Source organism: Xiphias gladius, chromosome 4, assembly GCF_016859285.1.
Source record: "Xiphias gladius isolate SHS-SW01 ecotype Sanya breed wild chromosome 4, ASM1685928v1, whole genome shotgun sequence".
Classification (NCBI taxonomy): domain Eukaryota; kingdom Metazoa; phylum Chordata; class Actinopteri; order Istiophoriformes; family Xiphiidae; genus Xiphias; species Xiphias gladius.
In genome coordinates, this window is record NC_053403.1 from 24,717,228 (window position 1) to 24,736,703 (window position 19,476).

A 19,476-nucleotide genomic window follows, 5' to 3' on the forward strand; every position below is an offset into this window, starting at 1 on the left:
GAAACGTCAACGAGCCAGTGAACATTAAGCGGAGCAGACCAAAATCCCAAACAAGGAAATGGTAGGGGAATAAAACGACCAGATTATTTAATTAATGCATGTAATAATTAATATTTTATTTTATTGTAAATTAAGACGTATTTATGGGTTAAAATGGATTACGACTTCAAAACAAAGCTGGCGGCCGAGAGAGAGAGAGTAGAAGATCTGTTCGAATATGAAGGTTGCAAAGTGGGTCGAGGCACCTACGGGCACGTTTATAAAGCTAAGCGCAAAGACGGGTAAGATAACCGTGAACGTTGTTGTTTATACTGACATAAAACTGACTACAGGATGCATTTTCTCAACGCACAACTCGGTTGTGTTTTGAACGGGGCGTTAGATTTGAACCTCCCCGAAGCGTTAACCCGTGTTTCTGTGTTTTTGTTTTCATGTAACGCACTCACTCACTCACCAACGGTCCCCCCACCCCCCTTTCCTCCTCCTCCTCCTCCTCCGCCGCCGCCCCCCCCAAACAACGCAGCGGCGCTATTTACGTTTTGACAAGTCTCTTCTTTACGGCGCCAGTGAAGATAGCTTGCTCTGAATGCACCGAAACGTACCGGAGGACACTGCTATCGTCATTCTCACGCGGTGGTGACATTTCAGCGCCTTTTCACGAACAAGCTGCTCACCCAAATTTAACACCGTGCACTGCCAAACTTTTTTTAGACTCGCAGTCGATACCTATTTTTCTCACTCTTGCCCTTCACACTGTCAAGCATATTACAGTCAAATGCATGCGTGAACACAATGTATATAACAACAACAGGAACGTCCTCACGCTTCTGTTACACTGTTCCAACAGTGTCACTATTTGTTGCACGAAATGGCAAACTCCCAGTTCACAATAAAAGTTGGCAGTGCAATTTTCTTTTGACAGTGTAACTGAAACTTTTACGATTGCCAAAAGGTCAATCCCTCTGACCTGACAGCGCGGAAAGAAAATTTAATGCAAAAAGTGCTTTTAGCAGGGGAATAGTGCATGAAAAGTTGCTTTCTTTTCTCCCTTTCCTGTTACAACTTTTATAGCTTTGTGTTTCTACCTGCTGGCCAAACAAAGTAAGAAATCTGAAGTAGTCACTGATATTACACTCATGGTTTTGGTGCCTACCGTACAGTGACCTTTTTACAGAGATCAGGCATCAGCTAGATGTGACAGTTAGATGTGAAATACTCTTTCTTAGTCACTAATACAATGTTTTATTGTTCTATAACAATATAATTAAAATGTGCACACACCTAAGAGACCGTTACAGGGATGGAACAAATGTTACAGAGGACCAGATGTGACCAATTTGAATAAAATACTGTTGCTTCACCGCTTTTGTTAAAAAAAACGGCAAAAAGTACAGTTAGTTACTGCTGTTATAAAATTGTAATAATGCAGATTTTTATAATCCTCTAGAAACATGTAATTCAAAGGGATCGGGTATCAGCTAGATGTAACTGATTAACAGATGAGATGTGTAGTTACAGCCTCATGTTACATAGAATATTGTGTAAGGTAAAATTGAAGGTAACATGAAAAAGAAAAAAGAGAACCAGTAGTGGATCAGTACTCAGTATCTGCCAAAAGCCTGACTTGAACTTTTCTATCAGGACCGAAAAAGTGGGATTGGTGCAGCCATAAATTTGTGATTTGCATCAGTCGTATTTTGTCGTTTTACAGTAACCAGCATCTCAGATACGCCATTCCTCGAAATATCATTGACTCACTGAGTTGTAAAGCTGAGTCAAGGCTGCAGGCGGTGTCTTACTTTATCCACTCCTACAACACTGGATAATAGAGATGTGATGTGAGGTCAAAAGGTGAGCATGGCCAGGTCATCTCTGCAGCAGTAATACCTGAGAGCTTGTTTAATGCTGCGAGGGAATAACATCCTGAAGGGGGTTTTAGATTTTGTACAGGGAAATGTAGCTTACCTAAAGGTTTCTTAAAAATACTGTCACAAATACTTGTCAATCTTCAGCTCATTATTGTTTTATGGGGGTGTTGTAAAACCTCTGGCTCCTATATCCAGCTATAGTAACTAATAGATGCAACGGTAATTTACTCTGTCATGCTTTGCCCTTGGGGTACTGTAGGTAGGTAGTTTGTGATAGCCCAATGCGTTTATGGTAATACATTATGTCTTTTTCAGTTCTGATTGACATAAATAGAGTGCCGCCATTATTCATTTTATTAGGTACAGCTGTGTTTTTCCTGCCATGGCAAGTCAAAATGTCCGCTGTGAAAAAGGCCTTTTCAAGTAAGTCAAGCAGTGTAGCATTACCAATAGAGCTGATATTTCAGCTCGAAAAGCCCAGGTTCAGCTCATTCAATTTTACGACCTCTAAGAATTGTGCAGATGCATTTTTGTAAAGCTCTTCACAATAAAATACCTGAAAAGTTTGAAAAGGAAAGCAGGATTTACAGAAATAAAAATCTACATAACTTCACAGTCTGGAAATTTTAGTGCATAAAATTCTAGAAATTAATAATTGCAACTTCCTTGCTGAACAATCTTGATTACCACACATTTTTAAATGTTAGCTGGATTAACATCAACAGTATAATTAATATTCAACATTAGCAAGTTTATTCTGCTTGGCAGGAAGTATGTCCTTGACAAGGTGTTGCGGCTGGTATTGTTTTCACCTTGTGAGTCTGCGTGTTATCATTGCTAAATGTGGTCCTGGAGACACTTACTGTAGTGGGAACTACCACAGCGGTGGTTTTGTGTACTTCGGCAGGTGTTTATATGTCTGTCCTTCTGTGGACAGAATTTGTCCCGCAGTGACGCGACAGCATCATAACAGCGCAAGACACAGTCAAGAAACCTTACAGGTGTTTAGCTGAGATCAAAATCAAGGCCGGTTTTGAAGAAGGGTGTGGTCCGACCCACGAGTACTGATTACTCATGTAATAATGTGGTAATGAGTACCGAGTACTAATGTGATAATGTAGTAATGAGTACTCATGGGTCATCGCAGCTGATGTGATCCCATCCCAAAATGGTCTCTAGTCAGTGGTTAAAATAGATTAACTCTCTACATATGTATACAATCTGGAATTGTGCTAATAGCAGCCAGGATTATAGCTGTGTGGCTCCAACTGTGCATCTCTCTGCTGTAGACGTGAGACTGCGATATTCAAATAGTGAACTTACCTTGTGTTATCTTTTTGCGCTTAAATCGGGAGAGTTTTTATCCTCTAAAAGATACGCTGGTAAGTGGTGGAAATCTCTCAAGGGGTATCAAAGAATGCAGTAACAGAGATACCAGTACTTGTGGTTAATAGGTCGAATCACTTTTAATTTTGAGTCAAATGTGAATGCTACACATTCAAATGCAACATTCACACTGCAGAATGAATGGCATATATTGCAGGCAATAATCACTTAAATTTCTGTGATAACATCTTCAGGTTTAGCCGCTTTCAATTCAATTCCTAGAATCTTAGCCCTGTCCAGTCATGATTGGTCTACTATGGCTGTATTCTAATAATATTACCCCAAACATTTGGTTGTCTATGACAGTTCGGTTCAAAACTAAACTTTGTTCAGACATTTACAGCGCTCCTCGTCTCTGGTGGTTTCTAAGCATAGGTTTATGGTGCTGGCATTGCATAGTCCCCACCAAGAGCCAGTTACCAGTGCATCTGCAGACCACAGTCTTCCAAATATTGAGAGGGACGTGATGGGACTGTGCGCAAACCGCATTGACATATTTGCTGAGGCCTGCAGTGGCATTGCAGACACACACTAACCAGCACAAAGGCTATGCAGTGATCTCAAGGGCTCTGACCAACGAAGCCGACATTTGCCCATTGGGGGAGGCTTGGCCGCATGCTGCCGACCATTGCCTTTGGATTTTGTGATAAGTCTCACGCTTTTGATTTGTCTGTAGCCGTTTTGGCATGTTAAACCCGCTTTAGAGGCAACTGGTGAAAGTACTCTTATTGGCTGGCTAATAATTTTTTTCCATAAGCTGAAAACGCGATTGCGAAGCAGTACCATATGAAACATTTTGTTAGACATATATTCTAAATTTGTATTCTGGGCTTCTAAAGAGACAGTTTGATCAGATTCACAGTGACCGAAACAGTTGCTCAGCTTTTGTGTTCATATTTCCCTAATCTTCCTTGGAGTACACATAGAGTTTATTTACTAGTAATTTCCTGTCAGGCACACACATAACATACAGGTATGCGAGTGGCCAGCCATTGCCATTGGCTGTCGTTTTTGCAGTATGTAAATGCAACTTTTAGCAGATGATGTGAGGCAACACAGCCGTCAGTATTTAGTAGTTTATGAAGCTGGCTTGGTGTGTCAGTGCTTTAAGAGTGCAGGCCCACACCTGTTGCAAATTAATATTAAACTGCCCCTCTCTTCAAACTGAAAAAAATAGCTGGAGGGTTACATGGAGGAGCTGTCCATTAACTGGAAAACACTGGCTAAAAAAGGGCTAAAAATTAACATAATGTATTTATCTCTAGATTTAATTTCCTGAGTTGTCTCTTCATTTTTTCCTCTGCCTTTGCATAGCTGAGTACTGGATACAATTTTATTATGTATATTTGAATAAAATTAAATGAGGAAATTTTGTTTACAGGCCAAAAGATTAAATGTTATGCCCTGTTTTGAACATCTGTGCAGCTCAGTTAGTATTAGAGATGTGTGCCTGAGAGCTCCAAAGGCCCTCTCCAAAGGCACTGGAAATGGTCATTGGCTGAAGAGGGTTTGATGTCTACTTCTTGGATGCTGTCCACAGGCTGTGTTTACAATTTAATTTTGCCGTTCTGCACTTTTTTAAATAGAAAATGGTTCCTTTTAGCTTTTATTTTCATCATGGCTCTGTGCTCAGGCTGGATTTCATACCATGGAACACTGCTTATCTACAATAATCAGTAGTTTTCTGCTGATCATGTTCAGGCCTACAGTGTCACATTTCACTTATTAGCTGATTGTCATGCACAAATTTGATTCATAAGGGTAAATGTTATCCTGCAAATGCGGGGGGTGGGGGCAACAGAGCACTCCTAAAGGCAGGGATTCCTCCATGGCAGCGGAACCCTCGTAAGCTTTTTCCTGCCCTTGCTGTCCTTCCTTCTCCCAAAACACCTCCTGCTTTAATAATCAAAACCCAACGTAACCAAAGCAGGATGATGTTAAAAAGGCAGCATTGTTTAATTGGGGAAAAAATGTTTTCTTTTGTAATGTTGTTCCCATTTTCTCTTTTTGGCTCTACAGGAAAGATGAGAAGGAGTATGCACTGAAACAAATAGAAGGCACTGGAATATCAATGTCTGCCTGCAGGGAAATTGCTGTAAGTTATGTAATTTTGTTTGTTTTTTTGTTTCTGAGTCGTAGATCACTGTTTCATCTAAAAGGCAAAGTTCAACATTTTTTAAAATATGCTACTTTATTTTCTTTGTGAGAGATGAGATGAGCAAATAGATATCTATTTCATGTCTGTGCGTTCAGGCCAGAGCTCGAGTGATTAGCCTTGCTTTGCATCAAGATTACAAATGGGGAAAGCAGTTAGCCTGGCTCTGTCCAAAGTGAAAAAATATGCATAAAGCTAATGAACATTTTGTATCTCGTTTGTTTAATCCATGTACAAACAAAAACGTGAATACAATTTGTGCTTTTATTGGCAATTAAAAGCTTTTCCTCGACACAGAGACTGTGCGCAGCATCCTGGACCTGTCATCATGGGAAACTGTCCTCCCCTAAAAAACGACCCTACTGGTCGTCTGTGCAAACAGCTTACTATGACCCATAGCTATGTTTTATTGTTAGGCGACCTCCTGCGGTGGTAGTAATTATTGCGTGAGCAAAAGAGGGAGTCAGGTGATGTTGTATAAAGGGAGGAGGTCTAGGTGGATGGACGGGTCAAAACACAGGACTATGGCGGGGACCGCCGCCTGTTTCCCGTATGAAACCAATAGTCAACATTGTTTATTTGACCATGATCGTTCCACAACCTTAACTGCGTGTTTATTATCGTAACCGTGACAACGAAGGTCCTGGTTGGAGGACTTGTTGCATCATGATGAGGTTGTTTTGTTGACCCATCCATCCATCCATCCATGACCTTCTTCCTATGTGGACTTTGTTGCTCTTTATACAACATCACCTGACTTCCTCTTTTGCACCATTGCACCTGTACAGAGATGAAAACCAGTACCTGTGTTGGTGACTCTATCTGCAACCCACTATATAGCAAGAGGCTCTGCATAGCATTGCTTGGTAGATGGATTAACTGTTGTCTGTCAAGAAATAGTTCCAGCACATGACACCATCTAAAACCACAAATTCTCATTTTTGTGTATTTACAGGTTAGGCAAACAGTCAATGGGTCTAAATAAGACAGTTTTACGGTTGTTCGTACATGTATTGTTGAACTATGGACAGAGTAAAGCTAGCTGTTTCCCCCTGCTTCCAGTCTTAGTGCTAAGCTAGGCTAACCATGTGCTGACTCACGCATTTTGAAAATCTATGGTTTTTATTGTGTCTACCTGCTGAATTCTACACCAGATATCTGGGGAAATTCACTCGTTTACCCTTTAAATCATTTTCACTGATGCTAATAATGGCAATGAGAAGAAAATACATGCTAGTTTGATTTGTAAGCTGACAAGGAGAGCAATACCTTAATGTCTCACTTGTGGGATACATGGGCTTCTGTGTACTTTTTATCTACTGATGTGAACACTGGACATTTGTATTTCTCTGTGTTTCATTGCTATGTGCTGTATTAAGGAATGTTAGAAACTCCACTCTCCATTGACTGTCTACCCATGGTGGACGTGTTCAATAGATCTAAAGGCTCTATGCTGTAATTAAATTCACAGCTGAGCTGGGGAATCAACAAAGCAACAGCTGTAGCTTTAGAGTTTATGATTCTCTAAGTATACTGTAACGCTTAAAACTCTAAATATCCTGCTTCTAACGCAAAGGTGCTGCTATTACAATCAATACATGTACAAGGAGAAAACTTAATGATAAACAACTTTTTCACTTCATTGGATTTATCTCAGGGCATTTTTCATCCTGTTTGAATGCGATTTTCTTAAAAATTATATAATAGACATTTGAAAACTTATGAACCTCTTAATGATTCACTAACTTGAAAGAAAACAAATTGAGTTCTATAAGTTAACATTTGAAGTTCTGCTTTAATTTTGTTCCTGAATGCACTTTGAAATTAAATGAAATCAATCTTATTTATGCATTCTGATGTGAGGTGAAATCTACAGCATCTTATCTGGATTTACACACAATCTGGATTTGTCTGGAAAGCACATAGGTCCGATCAGACCCTCTTTCTCTTTTATGGAAGCCCCTTTCAACCATGCACCTTGTTAGCTAAGTTTGATGGCTGTTTAATGTGTTGGTCCCATGTCTGAATAAGGGCCAGACTCACTTTTGCTAAAAGTCACAATGGCAGGTTTACAACGTCAGACCCAGCAACATTTCTGTAAAACTACCAAACGACACAAGTCTGAATTTGAATGCTTTCTGGATGACGTAAAGGCTTCAGCAGCACAACATTGCATTTAGGTAATACTGAATTTAACAGAACTTTGTTTACAAAAAAGTCCACAGGGCATTTTAATGCCTTCTCATCCTATGTTTGCACATTGTTGGACTAAAAAATAGGCAGCAGTATTCTCCCTCTAAAATAGATGAGAAAATCTGGTAGGGCAGGGCTTTTCATAGTCTTAAACTCTGCAAATGATGCCATAGAGTCAGTGAGTTAGCTGTGGGCTACAACTTGAGCCTCCGTTTTTTTGTAGCATACAGTATACATTTTTAGAGCATATGGTATACATTCTTTACGTATTGGAAATGGCACCATTAAAAGTATACTGATTTAGCTATTAACAGTTCCTGTTTGCAGTGTAAAAAAAGTTAAAAATTCACAGGTAAATTCTGGAGTTGGGAGGAATCTTTTTTCTATGATTTCTAAGTGTATTAATAGACTTTGAAAATGCAAGTTACTCTGAATCTAAAAAATTGTGTATCGTGGCTGGGGGTTCAGATTTGATTTAGCTGTGACAGTGAGAAGGAGTATGATGTTTTTTCATGCAAATTGGGACAGTTGGGTGTGAAGGGTTCTAAAGTACCTTCATTTCCGCCATGAGCTGCTGTGTGTCACAGCTCATGGAGGAACATGGCCCACAGCTCATAACTAACCTTCTGTCTTTTTACAATACGGACAGGGGACTGTCCCTTTCACGTCATGCAGTATCTTCAGACGAATGTCCCCCTAGCTCATGATGGTCATTATTTAAAACTTCAACAGCAGTATAGGTTTCAAAATCCATCAGTGATGCAGCCTGTGAAACACTCTTCTACCTTCATATCATAACTTTTCAGCTTAAGGCTGGATACTGCTTCCGCTTGTTCACTCTGTGCCAAAAATACAGCGTCTCGGCTCTTTCTGTAACTTGCCTGTCATGTCTGAAAAACGCCATATGGAATATTTATGCATAGGGCACCTATGTCGGAATGTCAAGAAGCCATCACTTCCAGATAGTTCAAGACAGCAATGCTATGTATTCCTTGTCTGAAAAGGGCTTCATTAAATGGGTTTCCCTCTGTATGATTGCAGCAGCAAAACTGTGACTCTGTAAAGAAGCATTTGGTTTTTGACGTTGAGTATCTTGAAACCAAAACCTTGTTTCCGATGTTTTAGATTGTTGTCAACTTGTCATCTACATTCAAGCAATATTCCAAGGTCAACTTTGTCAACCATCTATGAAACTTGTTGGATGGAAGCAGCCTTTCACATGGTTTCCAGCGAGCACTCAAGTTTGAGCCTATAGTATTTGTCGTGGGAGTGGCGCTGCCTGAGGGCGAGTCAGCATGCTACCCAGCCAGTCCTCTCAGAGGCTGCAGATAGAGAAAGAATGTGGCCCCTTTGACAGGCTGGTGGGCTGTTATGTAAGGGGCTCTGGTTTCTACTATAAAATGGTCACCTGGCAGGAGGGTATGTGCCATAAGGTGCGAACATTGTCAGTGAAACTTTGCAAACACTCCCAGTAATACTGGGCCAGCTTGTTGTAGTATTTTTTTTCAATATATTCATATTTTTATGTTTTTTAAGCATTTGTGTGCTCGAACATTTCCACAGAGAAAAGTATTATTTTTAAGAAATACAGAAAAAGGTCTTTAAAAATACAAAACAATACTAACAGACTGTCACCTTCTGCTCCACAACCAGTTTGACAGTGGAATGACTTAAAGGAGCAAACCAGTGACTTTGCATTTTCAGTGCAGTTTCTTTTCAAACCCAAAGTCTGCAAGAAAAGTCTACCGAAAAGAATAGAAACCAGTGTCTGTCTGAAAAATACATTTTGAATTTTACAAAAAACACAATGGTATGCTTTGAAAATGATTGGCAGTAATGTTAAGTGTATGTATAAGTATAGTAAATGGGTTAAGGTATGCAAAAACACTAGTATGGTCCTTCAGATTCCTGAATCTTCAGCATTACAGCCAACCAGTAGAAAAGAGGCCAAAGGCCTGAGACACAGAACAGCTACTGAAGAGCACTGACAACAAGCTGATGACACATTGGCCAACATGTGGTGGGTAGAACTTTCACCACTTCAGAATATTTCCCCAAGAGAACTGACATTATTTCTCACTGTAGTCAAGCAGATTCTGTACTGTGTAGTTCTTTCTCTCCTTGACTGACAACTGTAGCAGATCAACATATGCAGTAGCTCTCTAGTGTGATTGTGAACACGAGGCACTGTGTGAAGTATTGTTACACACGAATCTTGTGACAAGATCCCCGGCTCAAGGGCAGTGTCCACTGGTAGTCTAGGCCTTTTTTTGATCTTCTGAGTTACAAAAATCGAAAAAGGCAAAACTCAACTTGAGAAAGGGGTTGCAGACGAGTTCTCAGAAAGCAGATGAGGGTGCAGTGACGAATAGAATTTAAAAAAAAATCATAAAACAAAACACAACACAGCTCAACAAGTACATCCAGTATTAAGTGTATAGGAAATTATTAATTCTGCCTGCCTCTCTAATTGGCTGTGGCAGTTTTTTTTTGACGGAAAAGCTGGAGAATGCTCTGCCTTGTTTAAAGGCTTTTGTTGGTTTGGTGTTAATGCTACCTCAACATTTCCTGCAGCTGCCTCGCAGAGAAGACCATAAGCAAAGACAGGACTGGTTTAAATCTACGTTTGACTTTTCGTCAGCGGATGAATATTGCACCGTAAATAGGTTATGTGATTAGCTGTAGACTGTTATTGCTCTTTGAACATATCGAACACTACCAACACACATAACTGAGTCAGGCAAAACCCATGGAGTAGAAAGTTGGAGGAATTATTTTGGAGGTCCAAGGTTTTCAGTAGTAAAAGTCCCAGTTCAAGGGTTGGATTGGAATGAAACTCTCCTAGGTCTGTGGTCAATAGTACGAAAGATATTTTCCAACAATAATTTCTAACTGTGTTAGAAAAACATAACAGGACATAACCAAATGACATTTTATAACTTTGTTAGAAAATATTGTTCTTTGGTTCTTTGATAAAAAGTCAAGATTCAAAGCAAGCCTGTGTACTCTATGTCTAAACTGAAGATACCAACTAAAGCTCCAAGGGAGGATCTCCGTAAAATACATCTGATCACATGAGCTGATGAGCTTACATTTCCGTTGTATAGGCCACTAACGTCGGGCAGATGCTAAAAATTTCACATTGTAGGTAATACATGCGTAAAATACATTGAGTGGTTTAAATCAGTTCACTTTTTGATTCTCAACAGTCAGGTTACCATCCAAATGAGGCAAATATTGTTAGCCAAATTTTCAGAAGATCAGCAAAATAAAATGCAAATTTATGTACATTTCCATCCACTGCTGTTATGTGATTATTAGGAGTTGGGTGCATCAAGATAAACAGTTGGTGGAGCTAATTCTCCAATCGGATGCCATTAAACCCTTACAGAAGAAGAGGACATAACAAAATGATTTACCGTAATTAAACAAGCACCAGTCAAATCTCAGACAGTAGAAAGCCAAGGGGGAAAACATGATGGAAAGCTGCCATTTATTTTTGTTTCATGTCTTAATTTGAGGAAGCTGGCAGTCTCATCTGGCTCCACACAGATCTGATGTTTTCGTCAAATGCTTCATGATTTCTTAACTGTCTCCCTCCATAGCACCTGAGCCAAATGTGAAAACATTTTTGAAATATTTTTATTTATTTATTTTTTTCATTTTATTTTATTTTCCACGTTTCCACTCAGGTTTTTTATGCAATATATTTTTGAAAATGCACATAAAAAAGGTGGATGGAAAGGGACTTAATCTTAAATGAATTCAGTCTGGTGTTTTGTTCCCCATTTCATCTGTGAATTATTCTTCCACAGCCCTGATTTCTGTCCCTGCCTGGCCTCTTCGCCATAGCAATGGCTGATGTCTGAGGCTGATGAGTACCATGTCATTTACTGTATCAATCTGAAGATAAAAACATAACTTCTCCGAGACACAGAAAGCCATAACAGAAACTATCCAGGAGTGTTTTGGATATCTTGAGGAACATTTAAGTTTTCTTACAAATGCTCATTTACAGCAGGTAAACTTCACAATTGCACATGATGTCACTGTACATGAAAGATCAGAACTGCTGAAGGCTAAAGAGAGCTGGAGAGCAAGCAAGAAGTTTTACAAACCTGTCATTACACAATCAGCATATCTTTTGAAGTTTCCGAGATTTATCGTACTGATGAATCATGCTTTGTAACAGATGTCAGTTAGATGTCTGCATTCCGTCAGGGTTTGTTCTATGTGACTTTACTTCCCTGCATTTATAGATGCTGTTTATTTGTTTTGCAACTCAGTGATGGTGAGGTTTGACATTGTTGCTCACCCTCTATACTGTACCTTTTTGTGTGCAGTTGCTGTGTTTGCGTACAGGTAGCATACACGCAGACCAACTCCAGGAATTGTTTTCTTACCGTTCCTCACTATTCATTCATTTTTAGTATAAAAAACCACTTACTTCCACAGACTAAAAGAATTACCCAGCTAAATAATACAATAGAGGAAATATGAGGCCTTCATTTGGTTTTCACATAATTGTTGATTTAGTGTTATTTTATTTTGTCCAAGTTAAGTGTTTTCAGTACCACATTATTGACTTTACAACATAATCTGTAATGCAATCAGACAAGCGCTCAGACCAGTTTTTAAGTCTACTTTAATGTTTGCCATTGTAGGTATTGCTCAAGCTCTTGCACATTAACATCCATTAGGTATTGAAAAAATTCTCCAGGCCTCTTTTTACTGTAGCAGTGTGTACACAGTTTTACTTAGAAATTCTAATAGACGTTTCAGGTGGTTATAGGTTCCTGTGGTTAAAAAGTAAGTAGGTACTGGTTAGATGATGACATATAATCCGGTAAATCCACTTTGAGTAACATATCCATGAGTTTGAAGGCTTAGCAGATGCCAATACACTGCACATCATCTTATAATACCATGAGACAGAATTTTACAACTTAAAATGTTCTCATAGACCCAATCATTTTGTTTTGTGTTGTGACAAATGCGAGGTGATAATTACGGTGTTCATGTTATAAAGTGAACCATCGGGAATGTGCATGTATTTATTTGATGGGCCACTGCAACATCACATCATATTGTGTTGCAGCAAAGGAGCCCTTTGCGTTGCTGGACTGTACTCATTTAAATGAATGAGGGGACTGTGTTTTTTCACACACGGCCGTTGTCAGTCTGCTCACAGCCATTCAGTGCAAGTTTACAAAAAATGCATTGGGCTGTTGCGGTAAAGGAATTTTGATTTAGGGTGGCTCAACAGAGCGATATGAGGTAAAATGTGGTATTAGTGCCTTCCTGATTTTAGTGCTATATAAATAAGCTTTATTCTTTGGCTATTATTAGATAACTGACAAAGAGGACATTTTAGAAATAATATTCATTAAAATTTTCAGTGGTGCCATGCTGCAAGGCAGTCTCTGTCCAGGGTAACAGAGGCTGCTGTTACCATGGACAGAGACTATGACCCCCCCACGCAAGATCACACACAACTTCGAGACTACTGTATTTACAGATTACTTTGTGCTGCACTAGATTTCTAAATGCTAAGGAGCCCACTTGGACTCAAGGATGAACTTATTAGAATTTGGTGGTCAAAGGTCAAGGTCACTGTGACCTCACAAAACACATTTTTGGCCATAACTCAAGAATTCATATGCTAATTAAGACAAACTTTCACAGGATAAAATAATGAAGGGATGACATTTTATATCCAAAAGGTCAAAGGTAAACTTGACTGTGACATCATAATGTTCTTCAAAAACACAGTGGGTGTCCATCCACTTCACTTCCTTTCCCTGGATCACAGCCAGGACAGGTGGGCTCCTGTTCCTCTGGTAGTCCACCACAAGCTCCTTGATTTTGCTTATATTGAGCTTCAGGTGATTGTGTTGCACCATGTGACGAAGTTCAGTCCTCTGTACTCCTCCGTAAAAATAGTCCCTAGAAGTCAAAAGTCAATAGTAGATATAACAGTCAATAGAAGACAGCAAGTTTCTCATTGGAAATTATTCACTGGAATCATACATATCAAAATACTGATAACTTCCATCTCACCAAAAAATACACTTTTATAAAATTCCTTTAAAGTGTTCACTACATATGATTTATGAGTCTTGACAGACATGGATTTCACACGAACACAACTGCCTCCTACCTTAAACCCAATTCTGAATGCTTGTTGCATTCATGTTGCCACGATGGTCTATGTGAAATAAATTTTGTCATCTGCCCATGTCTGCAAAAGTTTGCATGGAGTCCTATGAAGAGTCCATGGGTGCAACACGAAAACTTTTGACCATGTGGACTGTATGCACTACAAGTGCACCAAGTGCAGTCTCTAGAAATCAAAATGGATGCTTGTTTTGAAGAGAGCCTGTGTGAGGAGATCTGTTGTTGTCCACATCTTAATAATAGATCTTTAAGGAGGTCAAAGACACACAAATGGTGTTAAACGCTTGGAAAGAAGTTGCCCAAACCCTTGGGGGTATTCTTCTCGCTGTTTTGAGGTCTCCATTTTGTTTTCCTTTGCACACGTATGGAACAAGTGTGTGTACACAGACGCTCGATTGCACTGTGTATATGCATGTGCAGGGTGGCTGTCCACATGCAAGAACGCATCCGTATTGAAGCGTGAATGAAAATTCAGTCATTGACCGCTTTGCTTTAGCAAGACGTTCTTTGGCAACTAGCTCTGCAATGTCACATTTTTGAGAGGTGAAGCAATATTTTCACAGGTTTTTGGGTCCCCTAATATCACTACTAACAATTTGTTACAGCAGGACTTAAACCACTGCAGTGTAAAGTTGTCATTTTTATTTGTGGGTGCTATTTTAGTAAATTAAACTTGCCCACAAATGCAATGAAAAGGGTAGCCTATAATTTGGGTGGCAGGAATGGGTACCTTCCCATCAACTGGTGGTATTCATCAAGTTGAAAGGAGCAACTCACAAGTTTGTGCAGTACGAAGGTTTTGTGAATCTGGACTTGGTTTGAATAAAACAGTTAAATCAAAATAAGAATACAAAAATATTCTTATATGATCTTGTGTTAAAATATCTTAGAAAGTTTTTAATCCAGTAAGGGTTTAGTTTGCCTGGTGTTTGCAGTTCAGATGCAAGAATTTTAGTTCCTGTGTTTACCTCATGGGCTTCCTCATTTTCTTTTAACAGTTTAGTGGAAAAGGTCTGTTTCTCTCTCTCAATTTTCCTCTCTGACATTCTGTCAATTTCTGCATCTAGGAGGGTGTCAGATTGCGTGCTCACTAATCTCTCCCCCTGGTCCTGTTTGTCAGCCAAACAGGGTAGACGGGAATGAGTCACTTCCTTGGAAAATCAAGTTGTTATTCCAGCAATGTGTTGTTTGACGCTTAGTCATTACTTGACAGAATCTCACATATATCTTTGTGTACACTGAACAACTACAGGTGTTGTCATGGATTCAACTGTGACATTCAGTCACCTTAGGAATAGGCTGGTAGAATTACAGAGTTCTTACAGTGTCATGTCACTTGAACAAGCAGAGAAGCTCAGTGGTTAAAGAGAGACGGTTGATTTGGTTTGTCTTTCTAGGTTTGAAAGAACAATCATCCCTTTATAAAGCGTCTGATGATTGCAAAGTTGGCTCGGTTTCGATATCCGCCCTGCAGGGAAACTGAAAATAAGATGAGATGTATTTTTCCCTGGCGTTAGCCATATTCTTTTCCACAATAATGAAATTACACCATGACAGTCTCTCCGGGGGCAAGCACACAGAATCATCGCTGAGGAATTTTTATTTTTGCTTTTTTTAAAAGTGATGAATAGTAAGAAAAAGTCGTTATCTACAACTGCTCTGAACAGTAGTAGTGTCATGTTTCAGCTCTTAAGAGAGATGTATTTGAGAGAGAAAATGAATTGTCTGGCCAAAGCTATTGAAACACCAACTTGAAAAGGAGAAAGAAACTTTAGTTCCGTGTATCAAGACCATTTAATATGTTCGAAGGATATTTCTGTGTGTGTGTGTCTTTGTCATTCTGCAATGTTTTTGCATTGGCTGTAGTCTTTGCTGTGGGAAATTCAATTCAATTCAAGGACGGGGGTGTGTAAAGCAGTTAAACTCCAAAGAAAACATGAGCTAATGCATCTGCTCCTAAGCTTCTGCTCAATCAGCATTGGTCACCACAAATCAATTTGGCAGTCAGACCGAAAATGGCACTGCAATAAGTAAAATGCAAGGTAGTGTAATATGATTCAGAAAGTTCAATTTGTAGATAGGGGTACACTGATCAGACTTTTTCTCCCTGATGGCCAAACTCAGAGTGTTGGCCGATACCGAGTACCGATCTGATACAAGTGCTCTTTTTTCAATGTTTAAAACCTTTGTGTGGAACTTGGCTAACATGAGGCTGTAATTACAGATCTTCTCTTAAGTTTAAGTGAAGACATTCATACCAACATGATGTTTTTTAGGCTTGTAAAATCTTTATTTATATTGTTTGGAACGCTAACAACAGACACACCATTAACGTTCTTGTCTAATAAATGTATCACACAGTTCCTGCTGTAAGATTACATACTGTCCTCTTTGTGTCCGCATAGAAAATGCTTTCTCAGTGTAAATACATGCTTCTACATCTCTTTACCAAACCACTCTCCCTGTGTATATATTGCAACTATGCAAAGTTTCATTTAAAAAAATCCAACAAAAAGTGGGGAAAATGTTTCCATTTACAAAAACTTTTTGGAGTTCTTCGTCAGCTAACTGCGTCATTGTCAGCACTTCCAGTTTCACAATAAAGGCATACCATTGCCTTCTGTAGGTGGGTTCAGATAGCCCACACTATTTTGGATCCAGGTACAATACCCAGATTCAGTAACATCGATTGATCTGTCATGGATAGTCTCTTTTGTCTGTTTCGGACAGTACAGGCGTCAGAAAGGAGAAGAAACAAGACTAGGTCAAAACCTAGTATGTGGCTGGACCACCCTTTATCTGTTTGCTTCTCTCCTACTCTCTGTGCTCACATATACAGTATTTTAATCAAGGTGAATTCCCTGTAAATCTTTTCTCATTGACATGTTTCTCTGTTTCTGTTATCAGACAATGGAATAAGTATGAAATAGTGACTGAAACGTGGCCCATTAAGAATACATGTTAACCAGCAGTCACTTCCAAGCCCATTTCCAAGCTGCTTCTCTGTCCTGCCAAAATCCTGATTTTACAACTGCGACGTCGTCTGACAGAACCACCAGACACATATGTTAAAGACAAGGGCTGTACTGTGATTTCGGCTATATTTCTGTGTAAAACTACCTAAACTTACACATTCACCAAAGTCCACTAAAAAACTGCCAAATGCAAGATTACTGGGAGGGTACTTACAACAGAGGGAGAAAGTCCCCTGCTTATATATTTATCTACCATCCATCATGTTAAAGTAAGACCTTAGGTAAGGGCATTTTTAATGACTTGAGAAGGACTAATGCTTGGCCTCAGCCTGACGCCAGTGTTACACCAAATTCTGTGACCTTTCAGATTCTCTGACCTGTAGCAGTGCGTCAACAATGTTGCCATCAGGTAATGTTAAGGACATTGTGCATACAAATACATAGCTGATATTTTGATGAGTAAATGCTGTTTTTTGTCAGGAAAGGGTTGATGAATGTCAGAGTACATCAAACCCCACCCCCATTGCCCTACCATTAAAATGTCATTTATTGTGAAGAACATGCAGGAAGCCATACACGCAAATTCAAGCACATTAGCTTACCACTGTAAATGGGCAGAGTGGGACAGTAAACTGTATTTAATGTGGATTTTTGATGTGTTGCCGGTACTCAGTCAGCTTAATAAGGTCACTATCTACACCATTTCTGATCCAAAGGATTGCATTGGTACATCCCCGTTTATAGAGCCATTAGTTTGAGGGCTTGTTAGATGCTTAAACACTGTTCAGCAGTTTATAATACTAGGACAATGATACTTTTTTCAAGGCAGTTTTAATATCAGTGTAAACATTATCTTAATTATATTTGGTAAAATGAGAAAGAGACAATTACAGTAGCCATTCTTATCGGTGATAAAAGTATGTTTTATTCATTTCCAAGTAGGGTTGGGCCATTGGACGATGCTATTGTCCATCTGCCCTCACTGTAGACATCGTCATATGCCAGTTCTGTAGACATTGCCCAATTCTATTTCCAAGTCTGCTTGGTTCTGGTGGTTTCGTGTATTTCTAAGATGACAGAAGGCTAACCTTGTCATAGCAGCAACGTGGTAGCAGAAGTTTAGTGTGTCGAGGACTGCTGTCGGTGACAAAGAAGACAAGTGCTTGTCTTCACTCTTTGTCCCTCCCACTGTTATTTCCCAGCAGAGCAAGCTTCACCTTGCTTGTCTCCTGAACATTACAACCACCAGAAATTGGTCCTGCTTAGAAAATCTTCTATCCTTGCCCTGCGGAACAAAGGAGTCTTTGTGCCTCCCCAACCACCGCCTCGCTTCGTTTAGCAAACTGTGCAGTTCAGCAAATGGCATGCCACATGCAGTCGAGTTGAGGCGGGAAGGGTGGAGAGAGGTTGGTTTGGCTGCAGTGTGTCTTTGGTTTTTGCAATATTTCCATGTTAATGTTGATATACTCCTTTATGATTGGAGAAATGAGCAATAAAGCATTTTTAATCTTTATTACAAGGTTTGTTGTTCCGACTGAACAGACATCAAAGAGTATATTATCCAGTGAGACATGCTTTCCAAACAGTTATATGAAGAGCACTATGATGCAAGTAGTGTGAGAGCACCATCAGATAAAATGGAAAAACTCATAGGCGACAGCTATTTGGAATTGTAGTGTTGCCTCTGCTTCTGAAACAAGGCTCATTTTCTATCGGGTTTTAAGTTTCTGGAAAATCTTTAAATAAAGATCCCAAATTGTTACTTTGTTTTTACCACACATTCAAATGCCTCTGCTGCTTCTGAGATGGGTGGAAAGTCTAATTTCTGTTTCTATTTTGGTGATTATGATGATTATTAGAAACAGGCATAACTTGAGGGTTCAGAAATGTACAGAAAGATATCCATATCTGAAGCAGGAGTAAACAGAGCAGGTAGTGTGTAAATAAAAATTGCAACGCTTTACTGACCTAGCTGATTATATTTCATTCTTTGCTCATCCTCCACATGGAGGTCAGAACGTTTTGTTTGACGCTTAGTCATTACCTGACTAAGCTACATGGAGATCAGAAGTAAACCTCAGCAGGTGCCTTGAATATGTTTTTTCTTGCTTCCTACTTTTTACGTCACCCTGCTTCTTTTCTTGACCATCCAGGCAGTCAAAGTCAACTGCATTTCTCTCTGTCAGCGTGACATGGGCAGCAGGTTGCATAACATGGCCCACTGAGGTTTCACAGCCTTTACACCCCTGTGGCAGAAGCAGTCTGTGTTTAGATAATGCTAAGGCAACTTGGGTAAATCCTCAGCTAGACAGTTGTAGGAGGTGAGCTGACCTGTGTAGTTCATCCGGATAGAGTTTATACTGTAGGTGGAGGGAGACCTGCTAGGGTGAAAAACGGGAACTTGTTTGTTTTAGGTTTGGACAGTAAACTCCAGGTTGTTGGCTATCTTAATAAGTTTGTTATTGTATTTCTTGAGACTGTGTGTGTGAGAAGACAATGGTTTTGTGGTTGAATTTTGGTTTTTGGACACCAATGTTATCAGGTAATAATACTATACTGTTATTTTTATAGTATTGACACATAGAGAGAAAATATCTGTACTGTTATTGCCCTTGTCTTATGATTCCATTACCAGCAATTTCTTAACAGACTGTTCGGGATGGATTCACTAATTAAGGAAAGGATAATAAAAGGAAAGGGTTTTTTGGACATTAATTTAGGC

General features: G+C 39.5%; 1 protein-coding gene across 3 annotated transcripts in view; it reads left to right on the plus strand.

Annotated features, from left to right (window-relative positions):
* The first annotated feature begins 20 nt into the window (after window positions 1–20).
* The window catches only part of cdk19 (cyclin-dependent kinase 19), a 73,555-nt gene continuing 54,099 nt past the window's right edge, over window positions 21–19,476 (plus strand). For 2 of the 3 annotated variants that reach the window (XR_005707356.1, XM_040125772.1), the window contains exons 1-2: window positions 34–281; window positions 5,274–5,349. Coding sequence is in view for 2 of the 3 variants with exons in the window: in XM_040125772.1 (XP_039981706.1) it covers window positions 154–281; window positions 5,274–5,349 (204 nt within the window). In the remaining variant the exon portion in view is untranslated. Of the gene's footprint in view, window positions 282–5,273; window positions 5,350–19,476 lie in introns of all 3 variants that reach the window. The other variant, XM_040125773.1, reaches the window with a different exon arrangement.